The sequence below is a fragment of the Curcuma longa genome, chromosome 13, assembly GCF_044706935.1.
Source record: "Curcuma longa cultivar G26 ecotype Majalengka, Jawa Barat chromosome 13, ITB_CL_G26_1.1, whole genome shotgun sequence".
In the NCBI taxonomy this organism is placed as follows: domain Eukaryota; kingdom Viridiplantae; phylum Streptophyta; class Magnoliopsida; order Zingiberales; family Zingiberaceae; genus Curcuma; species Curcuma longa.
The window spans coordinates 5,142,726-5,158,876 of NC_133873.1; the positions used below are offsets into that span (position 1 = coordinate 5,142,726).

At 37.2% G+C, this 16,151-nt stretch overlaps 1 protein-coding gene and 1 long non-coding RNA gene across 3 annotated transcripts; one reads left to right on the forward strand and one right to left on the reverse strand.

Annotated features, from left to right (window-relative positions):
• The first annotated feature begins 9,024 nt into the window (after window positions 1-9,024).
• Window positions 9,025-10,485, forward strand: LOC141844405 (protein trichome birefringence-like 19). Its single transcript, XM_074732461.1, has 2 exons — window positions 9,025-9,516; window positions 9,590-10,485. The coding sequence occupies exons 1-2, from the start codon at window positions 9,025-9,027 to the stop codon at window positions 10,403-10,405; spliced, it is 1,308 nt and encodes a 435-aa protein (XP_074588562.1). The 3' UTR covers window positions 10,406-10,485.
• A 228-nt stretch (window positions 10,486-10,713) lies between these two features.
• LOC141843843 (uncharacterized) lies at window positions 10,714-15,679 on the reverse strand. 2 transcript variants are annotated; one of them, XR_012603090.1, is made up of 5 exons: window positions 15,601-15,679; window positions 15,271-15,333; window positions 11,817-11,901; window positions 11,358-11,738; window positions 10,714-11,232 (listed from the first exon to the last, which is right to left on the reverse strand). It is a non-coding gene; the product is annotated as an uncharacterized LOC141843843 (long non-coding RNA). The 2 variants fall into 2 exon arrangements; XR_012603091.1 differs by having other exon boundaries at window positions 11,358-11,901.
• Window positions 15,680-16,151: the final 472 nt, after the last annotated feature.

Here is a 16,151-nt window from a genome sequence, read left to right on the forward strand (position 1 = left end):
TTGATTGTTAGAGTGGTTGCATAGTACTCTTGAAAATCGGTGGCCTATTTAAACTTTTAAACACCTTAAGTAAGAAAGGGGATAAATTACTTTTGGGGTATAGTTAAGTTGGTTACGATGGGTAAAATTGTTGAAGTGGATAAGGGTTAAATCTTAGCGAAGTTGAGGTAATGTTCTCCTCCGTCGTGTTCAATTGTAACTTTCTGATTTACTTTTTCATATATGATTGTAGGGTTGTTGAGTGGCGGATTTCACTTTTTTGCAAGGGATAAATTTATTTTTTTAACTATAATTACCATAGGTCTCCATTTGTCTTTCACAAAGCTGCCTTCGTGGGCATTCAATGGTTTGCTTGTCCGGACCGGATATATATATATATATATATATATTTGATTGATAATTCATTGAAGTTAAAATTTATTAATAATTTTTTTTAAAAATTAAAATTAAAATGTATATTAATTATTGAAATGTATATTAATTATTGTTATAATAACTTATTATTCATCATCAAATTTAATTAATATTTTATTGATAAAATTTAATTTTATTTAGTTGATTAAAACTATTTATTAGATAAATATATTAGTTTTTTAATAAATTATATTTGAAAGTTTAGGAGAAATAATTTTTTATTTTTTCAATTTTACTAATAGAGAAATAAAACTTGACGTAATGTAAAAGTGTTATCTTATGATTAATCATCATAGTTTTTAGTCATGAAAATAATCTTTTGTAATGTATGAAATTATTCTTTTAAATTTTATTAATAAAATTAAATATCTTTAATAATATTTTATATAAAAAATTTATTTTTAAAAAATTAATATTAAGATCACCTCAAATATTTATTCTGTCTATAACCTTACAAATATTGAGACGGTATGCTAGTGACACTATCATGCAAATAAGACAGACATCAGAGGGAAAAGAAGTGAGGTATGAGGCTGAGTTTGTCTTCCATTGGCTAAAATAATAAAGTTATTGGCTTTTATGTCGTTGATGAATCCTTCTTTTCTCGTAGGGATCATGTCTTGATTCCATAGGGAACAATGAATGATATGCATGTTTATCTTAATTCATATATAGTTTTGTTTTTTTTTTTTTATCTTAAGGTATGATGTGAAGTGATAGAGTATTTTTTTCAAACAATCAAGGTTCAAAATTCACATAATAAGTACTTGAATAATTAGTGGCACGTCAAGAGTTACCTCACTTTCTTAATTTGCTTGATGTGTGGAATGTAAGGTTGGATTGTACACTCAAAGATTAGTTAGTTCGTAAGATCAGGACACATTATTAAAGTTATATGATGGACCAAATATATATATAATTTTTTTATCTCTAAAGTTATGGTGTGATGGTAAGAGGTGAGACAAACTCTTTAAATAATAATGGTTTAAATCTTATGAGGACACATTATACTTAGAGAGTTTAAAAAATTATAGTGTTAGGTCTTCCATCAAGATTCATATTTATTTTAATGGTCGATAAAAAACTTTTATGGGACTAGCTCGACCACCTCTCAGATTAATCATATGATGATGAGAATTATATATTCATATTTACTTTAGCTTTAACAACATCTCTCCCCACCTTTTCTACATTCTTTGTGATACACAGCCTGTGTACTTGAATGAACCTTTCTTCATATCCATGATACCAACTCTAAGGGAGCCATTGAGATAGCAGATTTTTTTTTTTTTTGTGATACACATCCATTGAAGAAGATAGGCTAGTTTAATTAGGTATAATTGTGAGTGAAGTGTGGGAAGCATCATTACTTCTTAGTTGTGTGATTTAGGTAGGAATTAAGTTGCTAGGTTCCACAAGAAAAACAGCGGTGGAAGAGCGAGGGTTCAAAATGAGGTGAGTTTCAAGTCATATAGTTTTCAGGTGATATCGATTCTCCTGCTCCAGATTAATAACTCATGCCTACGCGTCCCACCCATTCGATAGGTCGTAGGCAGATTCCACCTTTTACAGAAAAGATAGGTGTAGGTCAACCGCGCGACCTCTCCCATAAAGTCCACTATGTGGGCATATCAACACTTATAATGGAGATTCACAGTTCCTCACCAGCTAGACGTTAAGGATAACCTTAATCTATTTTGAGATTGAGTTTCCAAGCTCCTTATTCTTTTGAGCTTAATTTTGTCTTTCAAATTGATGTGCTATATGAATCTAAACATTTATATGGGCGATGCAATTTAGCTTTGAGCCCATGACTTTAATCGGATCGGCTTATATATATATGCATATCGTTCCAATTGTTAGTACAACAGAAAATTAGAACCTCTCTTCATAATTTATTGTTCCTAATTAAGTATAAAGAGATGCAACTTCTTAGATTAGTATTTGCCACAGTACGCCACTACACCTAATGGGATATATATAGGGACCTAGCTAGCTAGTTTAATTAATTAATTAGCTCTCTATTCATTCTTGGATTAGTATGATCAATTGAAGTAATTAATGGTCACTAACTAGAAGATTAAGGCACTAATGATATAACCAGCTGCTTGTGGAAACTATAGTTAAATGGAGGAATAAATAAAAGCATGCATAAAGGAAATCGAAGAAAGCGACATTAATTCCAATTCTTGAGCATTTGGAAGCGACATCATTCTCTAAAACATTATTCATATATATATTATATATATAGTGCAACACTAGACAATTAATTTCACATAAACAAATTACAATTAATGCCAATATGTAGAGGTAGAGGGCCGGGCATGCTAATACAACTACTAATTACCATGAATCATGAAACAGGCCCTAAACATGAATTATTCAAACAAAAACTACTCAAACCCCCGCGGTTTGCGTCTCGAGGTCCATGAAGCGAGCCTCATGGAACTTGGCTATGAAGGCAGTGGCCTTCTTGTCCACGTCCGGCTCCCCGACCCAATGGCGCCCTCGGTCCTCATCGCTCGGCCTCACCTTGCTCGACGACGAGTACCTCGGCTCCCGCTCTTCTTCATCCTCGACGCACTTGAAGCAGAAGCACGACTGGTTTCCTCCCATTCCCTCCTAGCTAGCTAGCTTAGCTCCCTGGCTGTTGTGGTTATTAATTGTGCTAGCTATGGCCTTAAGGAGGGTGAACATGACAATGAAGGCCATTTATAGGGGGCCGGGAGAGGGCTTTTGAGCCGACGGTGGAGTTGTGCTGAGGTGATGGGAGAGCAAATTAAAGGGTGGTGGAGATACCATCACAGGTTAAGGTTCATATTCCAGCTGAATTACATGCAGTCCTCTGCTTTCCTTGTTGACCAACTACTACATCTCATTCTACTGCCAGCTTGATGCCTTTTAATTTTGCCAATAAAGTTTTAAAAAATTAGCTAGCTTGATTCACAGAGGCAATGCCGCAATTGAAGTGAAGATGCACTTAATTGTCCTCTGCTACTTTTGGTAAATATCTAGGGACAAGCTTTCAGTTGGAACAACAACTAGCTGTGGAGCTAAGGGGGAGGGATCTTGTGCTCATGGTGTCTGCAGTCATTGGTTCCCTTTGGAGGCTAGACACAAACCTAAGTGGTGTCCAATCGTCTCTCCTCTTCTTTTTTTCTTTTATCTGTAAATGTAAATTGCATTCGTACCAACAATTGAAAGGAGTTGTATAGAACCTGTACAAAGACTAGTCTTTTATACTTGTACTTTTATAGTGTCATTGTAGTGGATTCTAACATTGGCATAATACGCATCACCAAGTTACTTAATTATTCAATAAACCTTTACTACTAACTCTATTTCTATTTAGGATTTACAGACTAAAAGAGTATATGACATCGAGTATGAGTCTCAAATGATTATATCAATATATCAATTGACCATAAAATTCATTTGCTCTAGTGGTTGACTCTGTCTCATTTTCTCTTAGTATTCATAAATGTACTTCTTCATCTTTTTCTATACTATATTTTGATACTCAGGGTCTAAATTTTAACTCAAAACTTGATTTCAAATCCTTTGCTATCTTCTTTGAGACGACTATCCTATAACATCTCATGATTTTGAGTTATTTAATAATTTCTTTTTCTTCTTTTATTTTTTTCAATATTTTCTCTCTATCCATGCTATTCTTTGAGAATTTTATGAGCATTTGATTGAAATAGCTTGTTAATTCATTTTAATCCTCATCTTTTTTTTTTACCCTTTACAACATTAGAAGTAGAAAAATAAAGAACTTATCCAAGAACTATTATGGTTGATGATGATTGGACATGTTTGAGGGGAGGGGTTAATAGACATTAACTTAAAAGTAAGTAATTCTAATTAATATTTTTGAATATTTGTATTAAGTCAAATTCTAATTTAATTTATTTAATATTATAAGAAATCTTGATATCACTCGGCTTACACCCTTATAAGCCAAGTAATCGCCTTCACTTTGTTTAAAAGAATATGTGTTTGCTAGACACAAGTAAGCAAACTTGATTGAGAAGGCACTGTCGGAATTCCATCTATACATTCAAGTGGATCGGAAGTACCAAGTTAGGGGTCGATAACTCTATATGATATATTAGATGTTTGTGAATTCGACCTCGATCATCTAGTGTTTGAACCCAAAGTCCCATAGTTCACTCGTACAAATTGTTCTCGATCGACCATGTCTTTCATGAGAAGATAGATTCTATGATACCTTTTGAAGCATTTAGAGGGGAGGATTGTGGTCGAGGATCAAATCACAACCAATAGAACAATACTCAATTATGAGGACGCACAGCAACTTGAGGGATGTAAATTTAAAGAACAAGGACCAAAAACTACAAGCATCAAAGTAGAGATAGATACCCGAACAATTTTTCCTTCCATTGAATATCAATCAATTATTTGACCCCTTTTCTTCTTTCTCCGGCATCGATCATAATTAATGAACTCCCTCTCATGTTAGAATCCAGAATCCATCACGAACAGTAGGCAGGTCTGGACAAGATTTCAATTGTAGTGCATGTTTGTAATCTTTGACTGAAAAGTATATATTAGGGACTAGGGAGAGAAGAAGAGGTTTAATTGTTCCAAGACCAAGAGCATTAGAAGCTTGTTTGGAAATGTTGTCTCTTGCAGCAGTTGTATGCTTTAATGATACTCGATTCGACCAATAAATATATGTCATTAGGGATCTCAGAATATAATGCATGCTAGCTGTAATCACAGTGCTAATCATTTGTTATTAATTAGTGTGATGTTACGCACAGCCAATTGCAAAGTAAAGTATTCCAATGGAAAACTAGATCAACAGAGAAACAGAATAATGCTCTGCTTATTCCCAAAGGATCGATGGATGGATGGATGGTGAAAGAAAAGGAATCCCGACCAAAAAAATTTATCATTAGCAAAAAAGAAAGAAAAGACTGAACGACAACAACTGTTAACTGTGAATATGTGGTCGTCGACACGACCAGATTCATTGCCGCCGCAACCCAATTCATGGCTCATGGCCTGGCCACGAGCTCGCAGCCATGATTCGTAGCTTGGCCATGAGACACGAGCCCGCGGCCAAAACTCGAGTTAGTTATAAGAGTTATCATTAGAGCTGTCAAATGGATCAATCTGTTCGCCTAGATCCACAATCGGACTAACCCGTCTAGATCCGCGATCGAAAGCGATGACATGGTCATCCCCTCAACTTAAACACATATCTTTTACCTCACAAAATGAAATTCTTTAACTCTGTCCTAAATATACTTGATTTTCTCTAGAAAAATCATTATGAAAATTTTGTGAAATGAAAAATAAAATAAGTGAACTATACGTGTAACATAATAGTCTATTGTTAAAATGACAAAGCAAGCGTAACTCAAATAAGTAAAGGTATTGTTTAATGTTTTGTAATTAATGCTTAAAAACTTGGACTAACCTAAGTTGAAGGATTAAGATTTAAGCAATCTTGTAGTGGAGATTTTTATTTTATATAATTTAAATGTTTAAATTTCACCGGATTAAATTAATTTTAAAGGTAGATGATTTTTTTAAATTCTTCTATGAAATAAATTCAAAACACAATTTCAATAAATTAACTTTTAGAATATTCATATTCAATTGTTATCTTCTTCCCATCAAATTTAATTTACAAATCTAAGAGCTGCTGGGCTTTGAAGAAGCCCAAAACCTTCTACAAGCCCAGTAACTTCTTATATCTTGTACTAAAATTTTAAAAAAAAATAATGGCAAAAATGAAAAAACACCTTTTAAAAAAAAGAAAGTTAAAAGATCATTTCTTTTTTAAAAAATATAAAGATATCTCATTTGAAGTGTTTTATTATAAAAATCTTCACTCGTTTCAAATAAATAAATAAATAAATGGATGGCTTAATTGGTCTATTAGTGCAACATTCATCCTTGTGAGTTATTTTACCATTTTAAAAGGTAAAGCATCTAACTTCACCATCTCGTCTCTCAAACATAAAATATTTTTTTATAACCACGTGAGTGAGGTAATACTTTTAGAGCTTTTATGAAAATATATTATATGAAACTTCTTGCGGTTTATGTGTATGTGAAAGTTTGGGCCAAAATTACTAGAAATTTCTATTATTTAGACACACTATAACATCTTTCTTTATTAATTTAGAATTTTCTTCCAAATGGGGAACACAATCAAAGGATGCTGGGCATCCGGATTGGCCGTCATATGCGTTTTCCGATTTACCCTGGTGATCGGTGGGAAACTTTCGTAGGACCGGACTGATCACCCTCAGGGATTGAGTCCATGAGACTGACTGGGATTTATCATTTTTTTATTAATTTAGATCAATTTCAATTATATTGATCTAAATTAATTTAGATTTACAAACAAAAATTCTATATGTTCATCGGATCCTCGCTCAGTAGTCAGTACGTAGTTGACATTCCAAATTTTTCATCCCATTGAAAAAGAATACATACAATGCACGTAGTTGAAATTCGAATTATAAATGCTTAAGTAACCCACTTAGTACATTGCAACTGCATCATTGTCCGAGCTCACTCTTATATATTTTATCAACCTTTTCTAAAAGAGTATAATTCATTCTCTTTTGAAATTTAATTCAAAATTATTACAAGAACATAAAATAGTCAAAATTTTCTACTAGTAGTTTTATACATTCTTTGAAATTTTTGGAATTATGTGATGTCTTTCATTTTGAATTTATACCAGTATAAGACTATGTAAAAATTGGCAAAACTATTATATGTTCCTAAAGAAATAAAAAATAATAATAATAACCTTTAGTGAGGGTCAAGATAGTGAACTATACACAACAAACTCGAATATATGAAAATGTTGAAACAATCAAAATAGAAATACTTGAAGAAGGAAGAGTCTAGTCATCTTAGACATTTAGATGATTGAATAACAATTTATGTAGGTTTCTTAAGATATTACTTGGTAGAAAGTAGGAGGTAGAGTGCCAACTAAAAAAGAAAAAGAAAGAAAAATAGATGTTTTGATCCCCTACCTCATCTATCATGTTGAAAAAGTGAAGTCATGCATTTTCTCTTTTTGAGGGGATAAGTAATTATTAATGCATCATGAGAATATACGACTAGTTAGATGTCACATATTTAAACACATGTATTTAGATCTTAACCAACATCTTATAAAGATTTGATATTCACTCTCAAAATAATAATGATTTATAATTTCCCATATGAGATGCACTATGTAAGAAATAGCTAATACCTTCACCTTAGTGACAATACCACTTCCGCAAAACTCACACATAAAGACTAAGAGCATGCTTTTGGTTGTGCCCATCTCCTACCTCATACCTAACTAGGCACACACCCTAACCCATAACTCCCCATTGGATGTGCATATGAGATAAACTTACTATTTGTTCTTTTGATATAGAGAATACATTTATATTGCACATGAGGAAGCCAGTCTTTGGTCTACAGTCACCCGTGAGTCAATAGCTTGAGAACAAATCTATGCTTGGGCATGATACTCGCTCGCTAGACTATGGAAGCCCATGCTTATTATGCTCCTTGGGCTTTGAAGAAATCATAAGCCCTCAAAGCGTGTCGTTAATCCTCACGTATATCAAGAGTCAAATAAGGATGTAAGCTACATCACTATACCTAGAGGGTGTCTTTCAACTATATTGTCGTTAGAGGTATACTCAAGTATATAAAGGAGGGTGTCCCAAACTTGAAGTCTGATGTCCTAATAATCTATCTCTAGCTAATGAATTCATCAATCCCTATCATATAGATCTTGAACTTGAGTAAATTATTTTTGAGACAGGATTGAGTTAATTACTATATATATCAAATATTACTATAATGAATAATAAAAGTTGAATCTCAACAAAGTGCAGATTCACTAGATCCCCAATATCAGCAGATAGTTGGCCAAGTGACAGTGGATTTATCTCGTCCAAAAACCAATACATCACTGGCATAAGTTAAGTGTGCGACTCTAATCCCTATATACTATGCACATGGACACTTGGGCCATTCTACTGCCGTTAATTCCTCGAAAATATTCGTGATCCAATCTATGTAGGAGTGTAAGAAAGTCAAAACCCTCCGATGCAATCCACTGGAAATCTCAATCTTATCAAAAGTCTTCTCCGGAGCAATCATAAGAACACATCGAACACATGGCAATGAGACTCATTTCCTAGCTACTATATTTTTCAATAACTCTCTTTTGTAAATCTATTGCGTCGTAACCAACTCAGCTATGTCCCGAGGGCTCAGTAACTCTCATACATTGGCATGGAAAGGATGGTCTTTCTCACCAAACACGCTGTAAACAAGTAATTGCCGGCGTCACATGGCTACTTGCAATTAATTGTTTATCACATTGTTGCTGAACCAGTAATTAATTAGGTGAGGAAGATGCTTACGGTACGTTCCCCGATTAGAAAAATAAAAAATTTTAAAAATATTAATCGAGCTGACCTTGTCATTAAGTCAAAATTAATCCCTTGTTAACTTGATTATTTCAGATAAATAACTGTTTAAGATCGATCGATTCGGTTCAGTATAAATCGGAAGCAGAGCCATGCATCAATGGCATCGCTCATGCCATCATCCACTTCCATGGCGTTGCTTCACAACGTCCCCAAGTTTGTTCACCTCTTCGCCGCCATCTTCGTCTTCCTCGCCGTCATCAGACTCTATTTCTTCCCTTTGTTCACTGCCTCTGTTTTCTCATGGAGGCAGTCGGCGCCAGCGCCGCCCCCTCCTCTTCCTCCTCCGCCGGCTCCCGGTGCAGTCATGGCGGGGAAGGAGTCGAGCAAGTGCGACATATCGAAGGGGAAGTGGGTGCCCAACCCGAACGCGCCGTACTACACCAACGACACCTGCTGGGCCATCCACGAGCACCATAACTGCTTGAAGTACGGGCGGCCGGACGACGGGTTCATGCGGTGGCGGTGGCGGCCGGACGGCTGCGATCTGCCTGTGTTCAACCCGGCGCAGTTCCTGGAGCTGGTCCGCCACAAGTCGCTCGCCTTCGTCGGGGACTCCGTGGGGAGGAACCACATGCAGTCCCTGCTCTGCCTCCTCCTCAGAGTAAGACGCACGGTTCTTGTTACTGTTATTGCTCTAGGAGATCGCACGTGAAATTCGTTTAATTGATCCACAGGCGACGTACGCGGTGGACGCCTCGCCGGTGCAAGATGAGAACTTCCGGCGGTATCGTTTCCCCAGCCATAACTTCATCGTCGCCAGCTTCTGGTCGCCGTTCCTGGTCCGAGCCCAAGAAGCCGACGACCCCTCCGGCCTGTTGAAGCTGTACTTGGACGAGCCGGACACCAACTGGTCCAAAGAGATTGCGCAGTTCGACTACGTGATCATCTCCGCCGAGCAACCATTCCTCCGGCCGACGATGTTCTACGAGAACCGCCGCCTGGTGGGGTGCCACTACTGCCAATCGCCCAACGTCACCGACTTGACCAAGTACTACGGCTACCGCATGGCCTTCCACACTGCGCTCCGCGTCTTCACCGACGACCTCAGCGGCTTCGGCGGCACGGTGTTCCTCCGGACGTATTCGCCGACGCACTTCGAGGGCGGGGAGTGGGACAGAGGGGGGAGCTGCGTGCGGCAGCGGCCGTTCCGGCGCGACGAGGCGAGTCTCGACGACGAGGTGGCTTTCCAGATGTACATGACGCAGATGGAGGAGTTCAGGGCGGCGGAGAGGGAGGGGAGGAAGAAGGGCGTGAAATTGAGGTTGTTGGACACGACAGAAGCGATGCTGCTGAGAGGGGACGGGCACCCCGGCCGATATGGGCATGTCGCCGGAGCGAACGTGAGCATGTACAACGACTGCGTGCACTGGTGCCTGCCGGGGCCGATCGATACGTGGAACGATTTCTTGCTGCACACGATGAAGAATGAGGGAGGGAGGCTGGCGACGAGAAGGCGACCGGGGAATGAGAGGAACCCCAGCAGGAAATAGACGGAGAATTTATTTTTATTATTTTAAAAAAAAAGAAATTCTGCCTTTATTTTGTTTTTTCCTCGTTTCAAGAACAAAAATTGCAGGTGATTTTCCACTAAATTCTCAACTATCATCATCATAAAAATCGACAAATTCACAGTTTGACAAGCATCTGACATGATTTAACGTAAGAATACCCTTGGAGTTTCTTGAATCATGCCATCTGATGACCACAGAACAATTTGTGGTGGCAAAAAGTAACGTACAAGTCAACCAGCTGCTGAACTGAAACAATAAAGATGTAAAGAACAATCAGACACCACATATATACCGTGATCCAATAATTCATGATGACAATCGTATGAAGACAACTGCACATATGCTGATGAAAAAGTACATATCATTAAAATCTGCCTCTCGAACAAACTCAATAGTACATATCATTAAAATGTGCCTCTTAAGCAAACTCAATAGCACAAAGCCCCCTGCAAGTACTATAGACCAGGAGAAGAATTTGACCAACTTGCAAACCTTCACAGCACAGCATGACCTGGAGGAGATGCATGGTTCTCAACTGGTGTCTTAGAGGCAATGAAGGAGTTTCGAGGGAGTTTGCTAGGTTGTGATGTTAGGGTAGTTGTGTTTTGTTGTTGTATGGGTTGATGGTTGTAGGATTGGTGTTGCTTTGTAAGTTGCTGCCTCTCTTTTGAATCTGCGGGAGCTGCCGCACTTAAAACAGCAGTTATTGTGTTTCACTGTTTTGCTCTACGAAAGTTCAGCCATCTTCCAAGCAAAGAGCTCATCACCGAGAGGAATTCCTCCTCAAATGCAAATACCAATGTGACCTGCCAAACGAAAAACAACCATGCATGAGCATCGCATTTGCAACCAATAAACACACTCAAAAATGAGGAAATCCAACTAAGCCAAGGGCCAAGAGTAATGGAACCAGCTAAAGAATGTGGTAAACCTCTATGATCCATCTCCAAACCTCATGAAAACATGTCCAAACATACGTCGAGCAAGTTCTCACATGGCATTAAGCTACATAAGGCAAAATTTTTTTTAGGCTGTCAAGCTGGCTGCGGCAAGATAGAAATATATATGCTGGGATAACTGAAAATATCCCAGAGGGAGTCCATCTACAAGAAGTAGAAATCACATTGCCTCCAGCTTGAATGGAAGAAACCAATTATGAAGTCCTCCAAACTTTCCTGCTGCAACCGGTGAGTGAGGCTCAAACCAAGAGTGCGCAAAGAGAAATCCAGCCCATAGAAATCCATATGCTGCTTGTCTACATGAGAAAACCAGACCAAAAAATGGTATTTTTCGACAACACACTCCGTGGCATCTGCAATACCATAAAGAAGCTGAGCTAGCTTTAGTGACTGAATGAGACAGAGACAGACTCAGGCAGTAGAAATCTAGCCAAGGTGGTTTGGGCTTCAAGAAGAGTAACCACCACCACAGGCAAAGGCCGAGTTAAGGATCCTCGAATCCCAAAATTCCTCTTGCTGACAAAGGATATCTTAAGCAAATGAAGAAAGGAAACAGGACAGCCACATCCAAGCGAGAAGACTAAAATTCAGAATCCATCCATTTTATAATCACCCAATGTGTAATAAAAGATTCAAGAGGGAAAGAAAACCAAAGTGAGGATGTTATTAATAGGGGTTTGTCTCCCACCATCAGGGAGATGTTTTCTACAAGGATCCATCGTATCCGATAATAGAATGAAGAGATAATGAAATAGAAGATTCCCCTACCGAAGCCTCCTCTGAAACCATATCCCACCTGACTACGCGCAAGTAACAGGTTTCATTGAAGTAACAATCTCCACAACCCTAAGAAATCCATCTTAAAGAAAAACCATGATGCCTCAGAATCTGCTCAAGAGCACACCAAATGACTTGGTCAAAAGGCCTCTCATAGTCCAACTACAATAATCACTGCCTCCTCCTTAGTCAACTTCCACTGGGTAACAGCTTTAGAAGTGCACATAAAACAACCAATGGAGCTCCTCCTGTGCATAAATATAAACTGATGGCCGCTGATCAAAGAATAAATCTCCAGTTGAAAGTAAGCACCTTTAAAATGACTTTGATAAGTATTTGCTCAAGGGAAATGGGCTGAAATTGGGAAACCTCACAGGCCCCTCCACCTCGGGCACCAGTCACTAAAAGGGTGTGCAAACTAAGAAGCCCTGTCCCTATAGAAGTCCTTTAAGTAATGCTACAGATTTATTTAGAATTGTATAAAAGAAGAGTGTGCATGAAGGCTCTAAAAATAATTGTAGTTGTAGGTTGGTTAACTATGAAGGTTCATAGAAAATATTGGAAGAGGAATGGAGAAAACAGGATATTTACATCTGATTACACACAAAATTAGCAAGGCAAAGACAAAAAACAAATTTCTTTGAGACTTCGAACAATTAATGCAAGTGATAAACGACGACAACAACAACAACCAAGCTTTATCCCACTAGGTGGGGTCGGCTAATGCAAGTGATAAACCATATCTAAAAATTAGTTGGTTGATTAACAAGGAAAATAAACTAAATGCAAGAATGGTGGCATTTATGTTTCCATTTTAGCACCCAAGTTCAACTTTCTCAGGTTGACTGTCATGTTGTATCAATCAATGATATTTCATGCTTGAAACCTCATATTAAAATTTTGTATGTCAAATGCAATTTTACCATCAAAATTGAAGTGAAAGCAATCCAAATTTTCGATTCAATATGTACATAGTCCCTATTCAGTTCATCAATTATAGAAATTTTTTTTTATTGTTTGACCATGTGTAGTTTGCTGTTCTTTTTCCCCCTTCTTATCCACTGTGTTCTTTCTTTTCTTTTCTTGTTCATTCTCTGCTTTTCTGTGTTTTAGGTATTATTTAAATATTTCCCTGAATTAAACTTTTTTGATCCAATCGATTTTTCTTCTATAAACCTATAGGAAGTTTGTAACTTGCAATTACGTAGTATGAGATTTCAAATCTCTATATAGCATGAACTCCCAATACAACTCAAAGGATACTCACTTCTTATATTAAACGTCAAGGATACCAATTTGGATGAAGTTCACATAACCATGCTTTCATCTCTGTGCTTAAATGAGAAGCCTGCTACTCGGCATTCAACTACTAGCTTTGGAATCAAATTTAACTAAAGAACTTTGGTTCCACAGCCATATTATCCCGTCCAAATGTCCATCTTCCTTTTGACAAGAAAGCAAAAACAGATATGAAACCATGACAAATGTGATTGAGCTCTCCAGTATGGAAAGTCTGATCTGATGAATCTCACGTTGGCAAGGTTGTAGTCTTAAGGCCATGTAAGTATTGTTGGACATCGTCGGAGTTGATCCAATAGTCTAGATCGGATGAGTCAGTTCGTCGATAAATCGATGGCTTAAACCTGTGGAACTCGAGTATGACGACGTAGATCTTGTCCCATTTATATTTTTGACACACCTTTGCGGCTATCGAGGCACCCCTTCTGGTAATAGATATACCCTTCCTAATATCATCGTTACCGACTTAATCTTGTTGGTCGTCAAGTTATCCCTTCGGATAATGACATACCCCTTTGGGTAAGTCGAGGCGAAGGCAAGACCTTCTTTTCTTAAGACGATATTACTCCGCTTAGGTGCTTACAGTTATTAGCAATCAGCTACCAAGACATAATGACTTACGATTCGAAATAGGAGCACTCCAAATTTTTAAGTTCTGGCAAACTTTCGAAGCCTTGGAACTTTTTAGAGAGGAGAGGGCAAGAAGAACTCAAAAGGAGAATTCATAACTTGAGTATTGAGTGATTAGAACCAAAGGAGTAGAGTTCCTTTTATAGTGACAAAGGGTTTCTCCCAAAAGGTAAAGAGACACTTTTAAAGGGTGAAAAGACATAGGTATATCTTTTATAAATATTATTAATTTAATTAATTAAGTAAATTATTTTATTTTTACTTTTGTTGTTGTTATACATTAACTAATCAAACAATTGATTAATCAATTAATCATTTATAAATTAATTAATTCATTTATTAGTTATCTAATTTTTCAATCAATTAATTGATCAATTCGCAGTCGCATCTCAAAAATTAATTCCAATTTCTCAATCTATTTCTCACCCCTTAATGGTCTCATGTGAATTGATGCTCACTTAGACTCGAATGACCATTCGTGTATCCACATCCACGAACTCAACTTGTGTGCGAGCCAATACTTTCGTTCTATCGTACCAAGATAACCTTTCATTACTCGAATAATCTTAAATAGTACTTTCTCATTCACTTGAAAAATTGATTCACAATGGTCTACTCGCGAAATATTCGTCAATGTCCATATTCAATTTATTGGTCACAAAAATCAATTTTCCAACAGTAAGCTCAAAAAGGGTCTGTACACTGAAGAAGCGTCTTTTAACAAAAGGCAAAACCCAGATATCCCCCTCCAAAATAGACCTTATCAGAATCAATCATCGTGGTCAAAGACCATGCCTTCCTGTCACTAAACTTGACGTGCTCTACTTTCTCTTCTTCATTTATTCCTCATAAAGCAAAGTTCAAAGCATCTCAGAATATATTCTAATCAACTGTTCCCGACCAACCAACCAATAGAGTTAGCTTCAGACTAAATCAAGGTTTCTGATAGTGCTTGCTATCTATTCACCAACTACATGTCAAACACAGAAATAGCAGCAGTGTATGCATGGATAGCTTAAAAAGAATGAGGATAGATCCATTAAACAAAGTGACGAACGAATAAGAAGAATGAAATTAAGCAGACTAAAAGGAAGATACAGAAAGAAAGAAAAGGAAAAAAAAACTTTGATAAATCAATTTTTGAACAACCTATTAACCATATCAATGCAAATTACTTACCATGATATCTACAATACCTGTCTCGATCGGGCGTCTTCAAACTAAATTCATTTCACATTCGTCCTAGTTAGAAACAAAAATTAAAAAGAAAAAGGAAGGTAAAAAAGGAATGGAGTAGGATGGATCTGGAAGTCCGGATGCAGAGGTTTATCGACCGATTCCCGCTTTGTGACCGTAAAGGAAAGACGGAAACCGATCAAATCCACCACGAAATAGACCATCAAGGCCAGGAAGAGATCGATAAACCGCTGCGCCCAGAGACCACCGAATAGCCGCAACAAGAAAAAGAATCCAAAAAATAAAAAAATCTTCGGAGATTGGGACGCTTACTGTGGAGATGATCCAGTGTCGCACTTCGATAAAGAACCAGAGATGGTTAGAATGGTGGTGGATGAGGATTGAAGCAGGCGATTTGACGGGGCAGTGAGTGGAACGGAGAAATGGAATCGAGAGAGAGAGAGAGAGGATCGATGAGCTCAGCGCGATTCCTATGGAGAGCGACAGAGTCCTTCACTCGGGCCTGTACCTGCTCTTTCATTGGAGAATCAAGTGGGACGCACACTGACACCCACTCCACATATGGGCTTCGGCATGTTTAAGTATACGATAGAGCTCACTTCTTCCGATTAATCACGAAGGTACACGATTTTTAACCCCTTAGGATTATAAAAATATAATGATTATTTTATTCTTCATCGCTACTTTAAAATAGTTTTTTTTATTTTAAAAAATATAATGAGTGAATGGAAATTAAATGCCAGTGAATTATCCGTAGCAATATTAGTAATAATTTTAATATTCGATTTAATAAAATTTATTTATATTGATTTAATATATAAAATTAATTAAATAAATAAATTTAAATAATTTATTAAATTAAA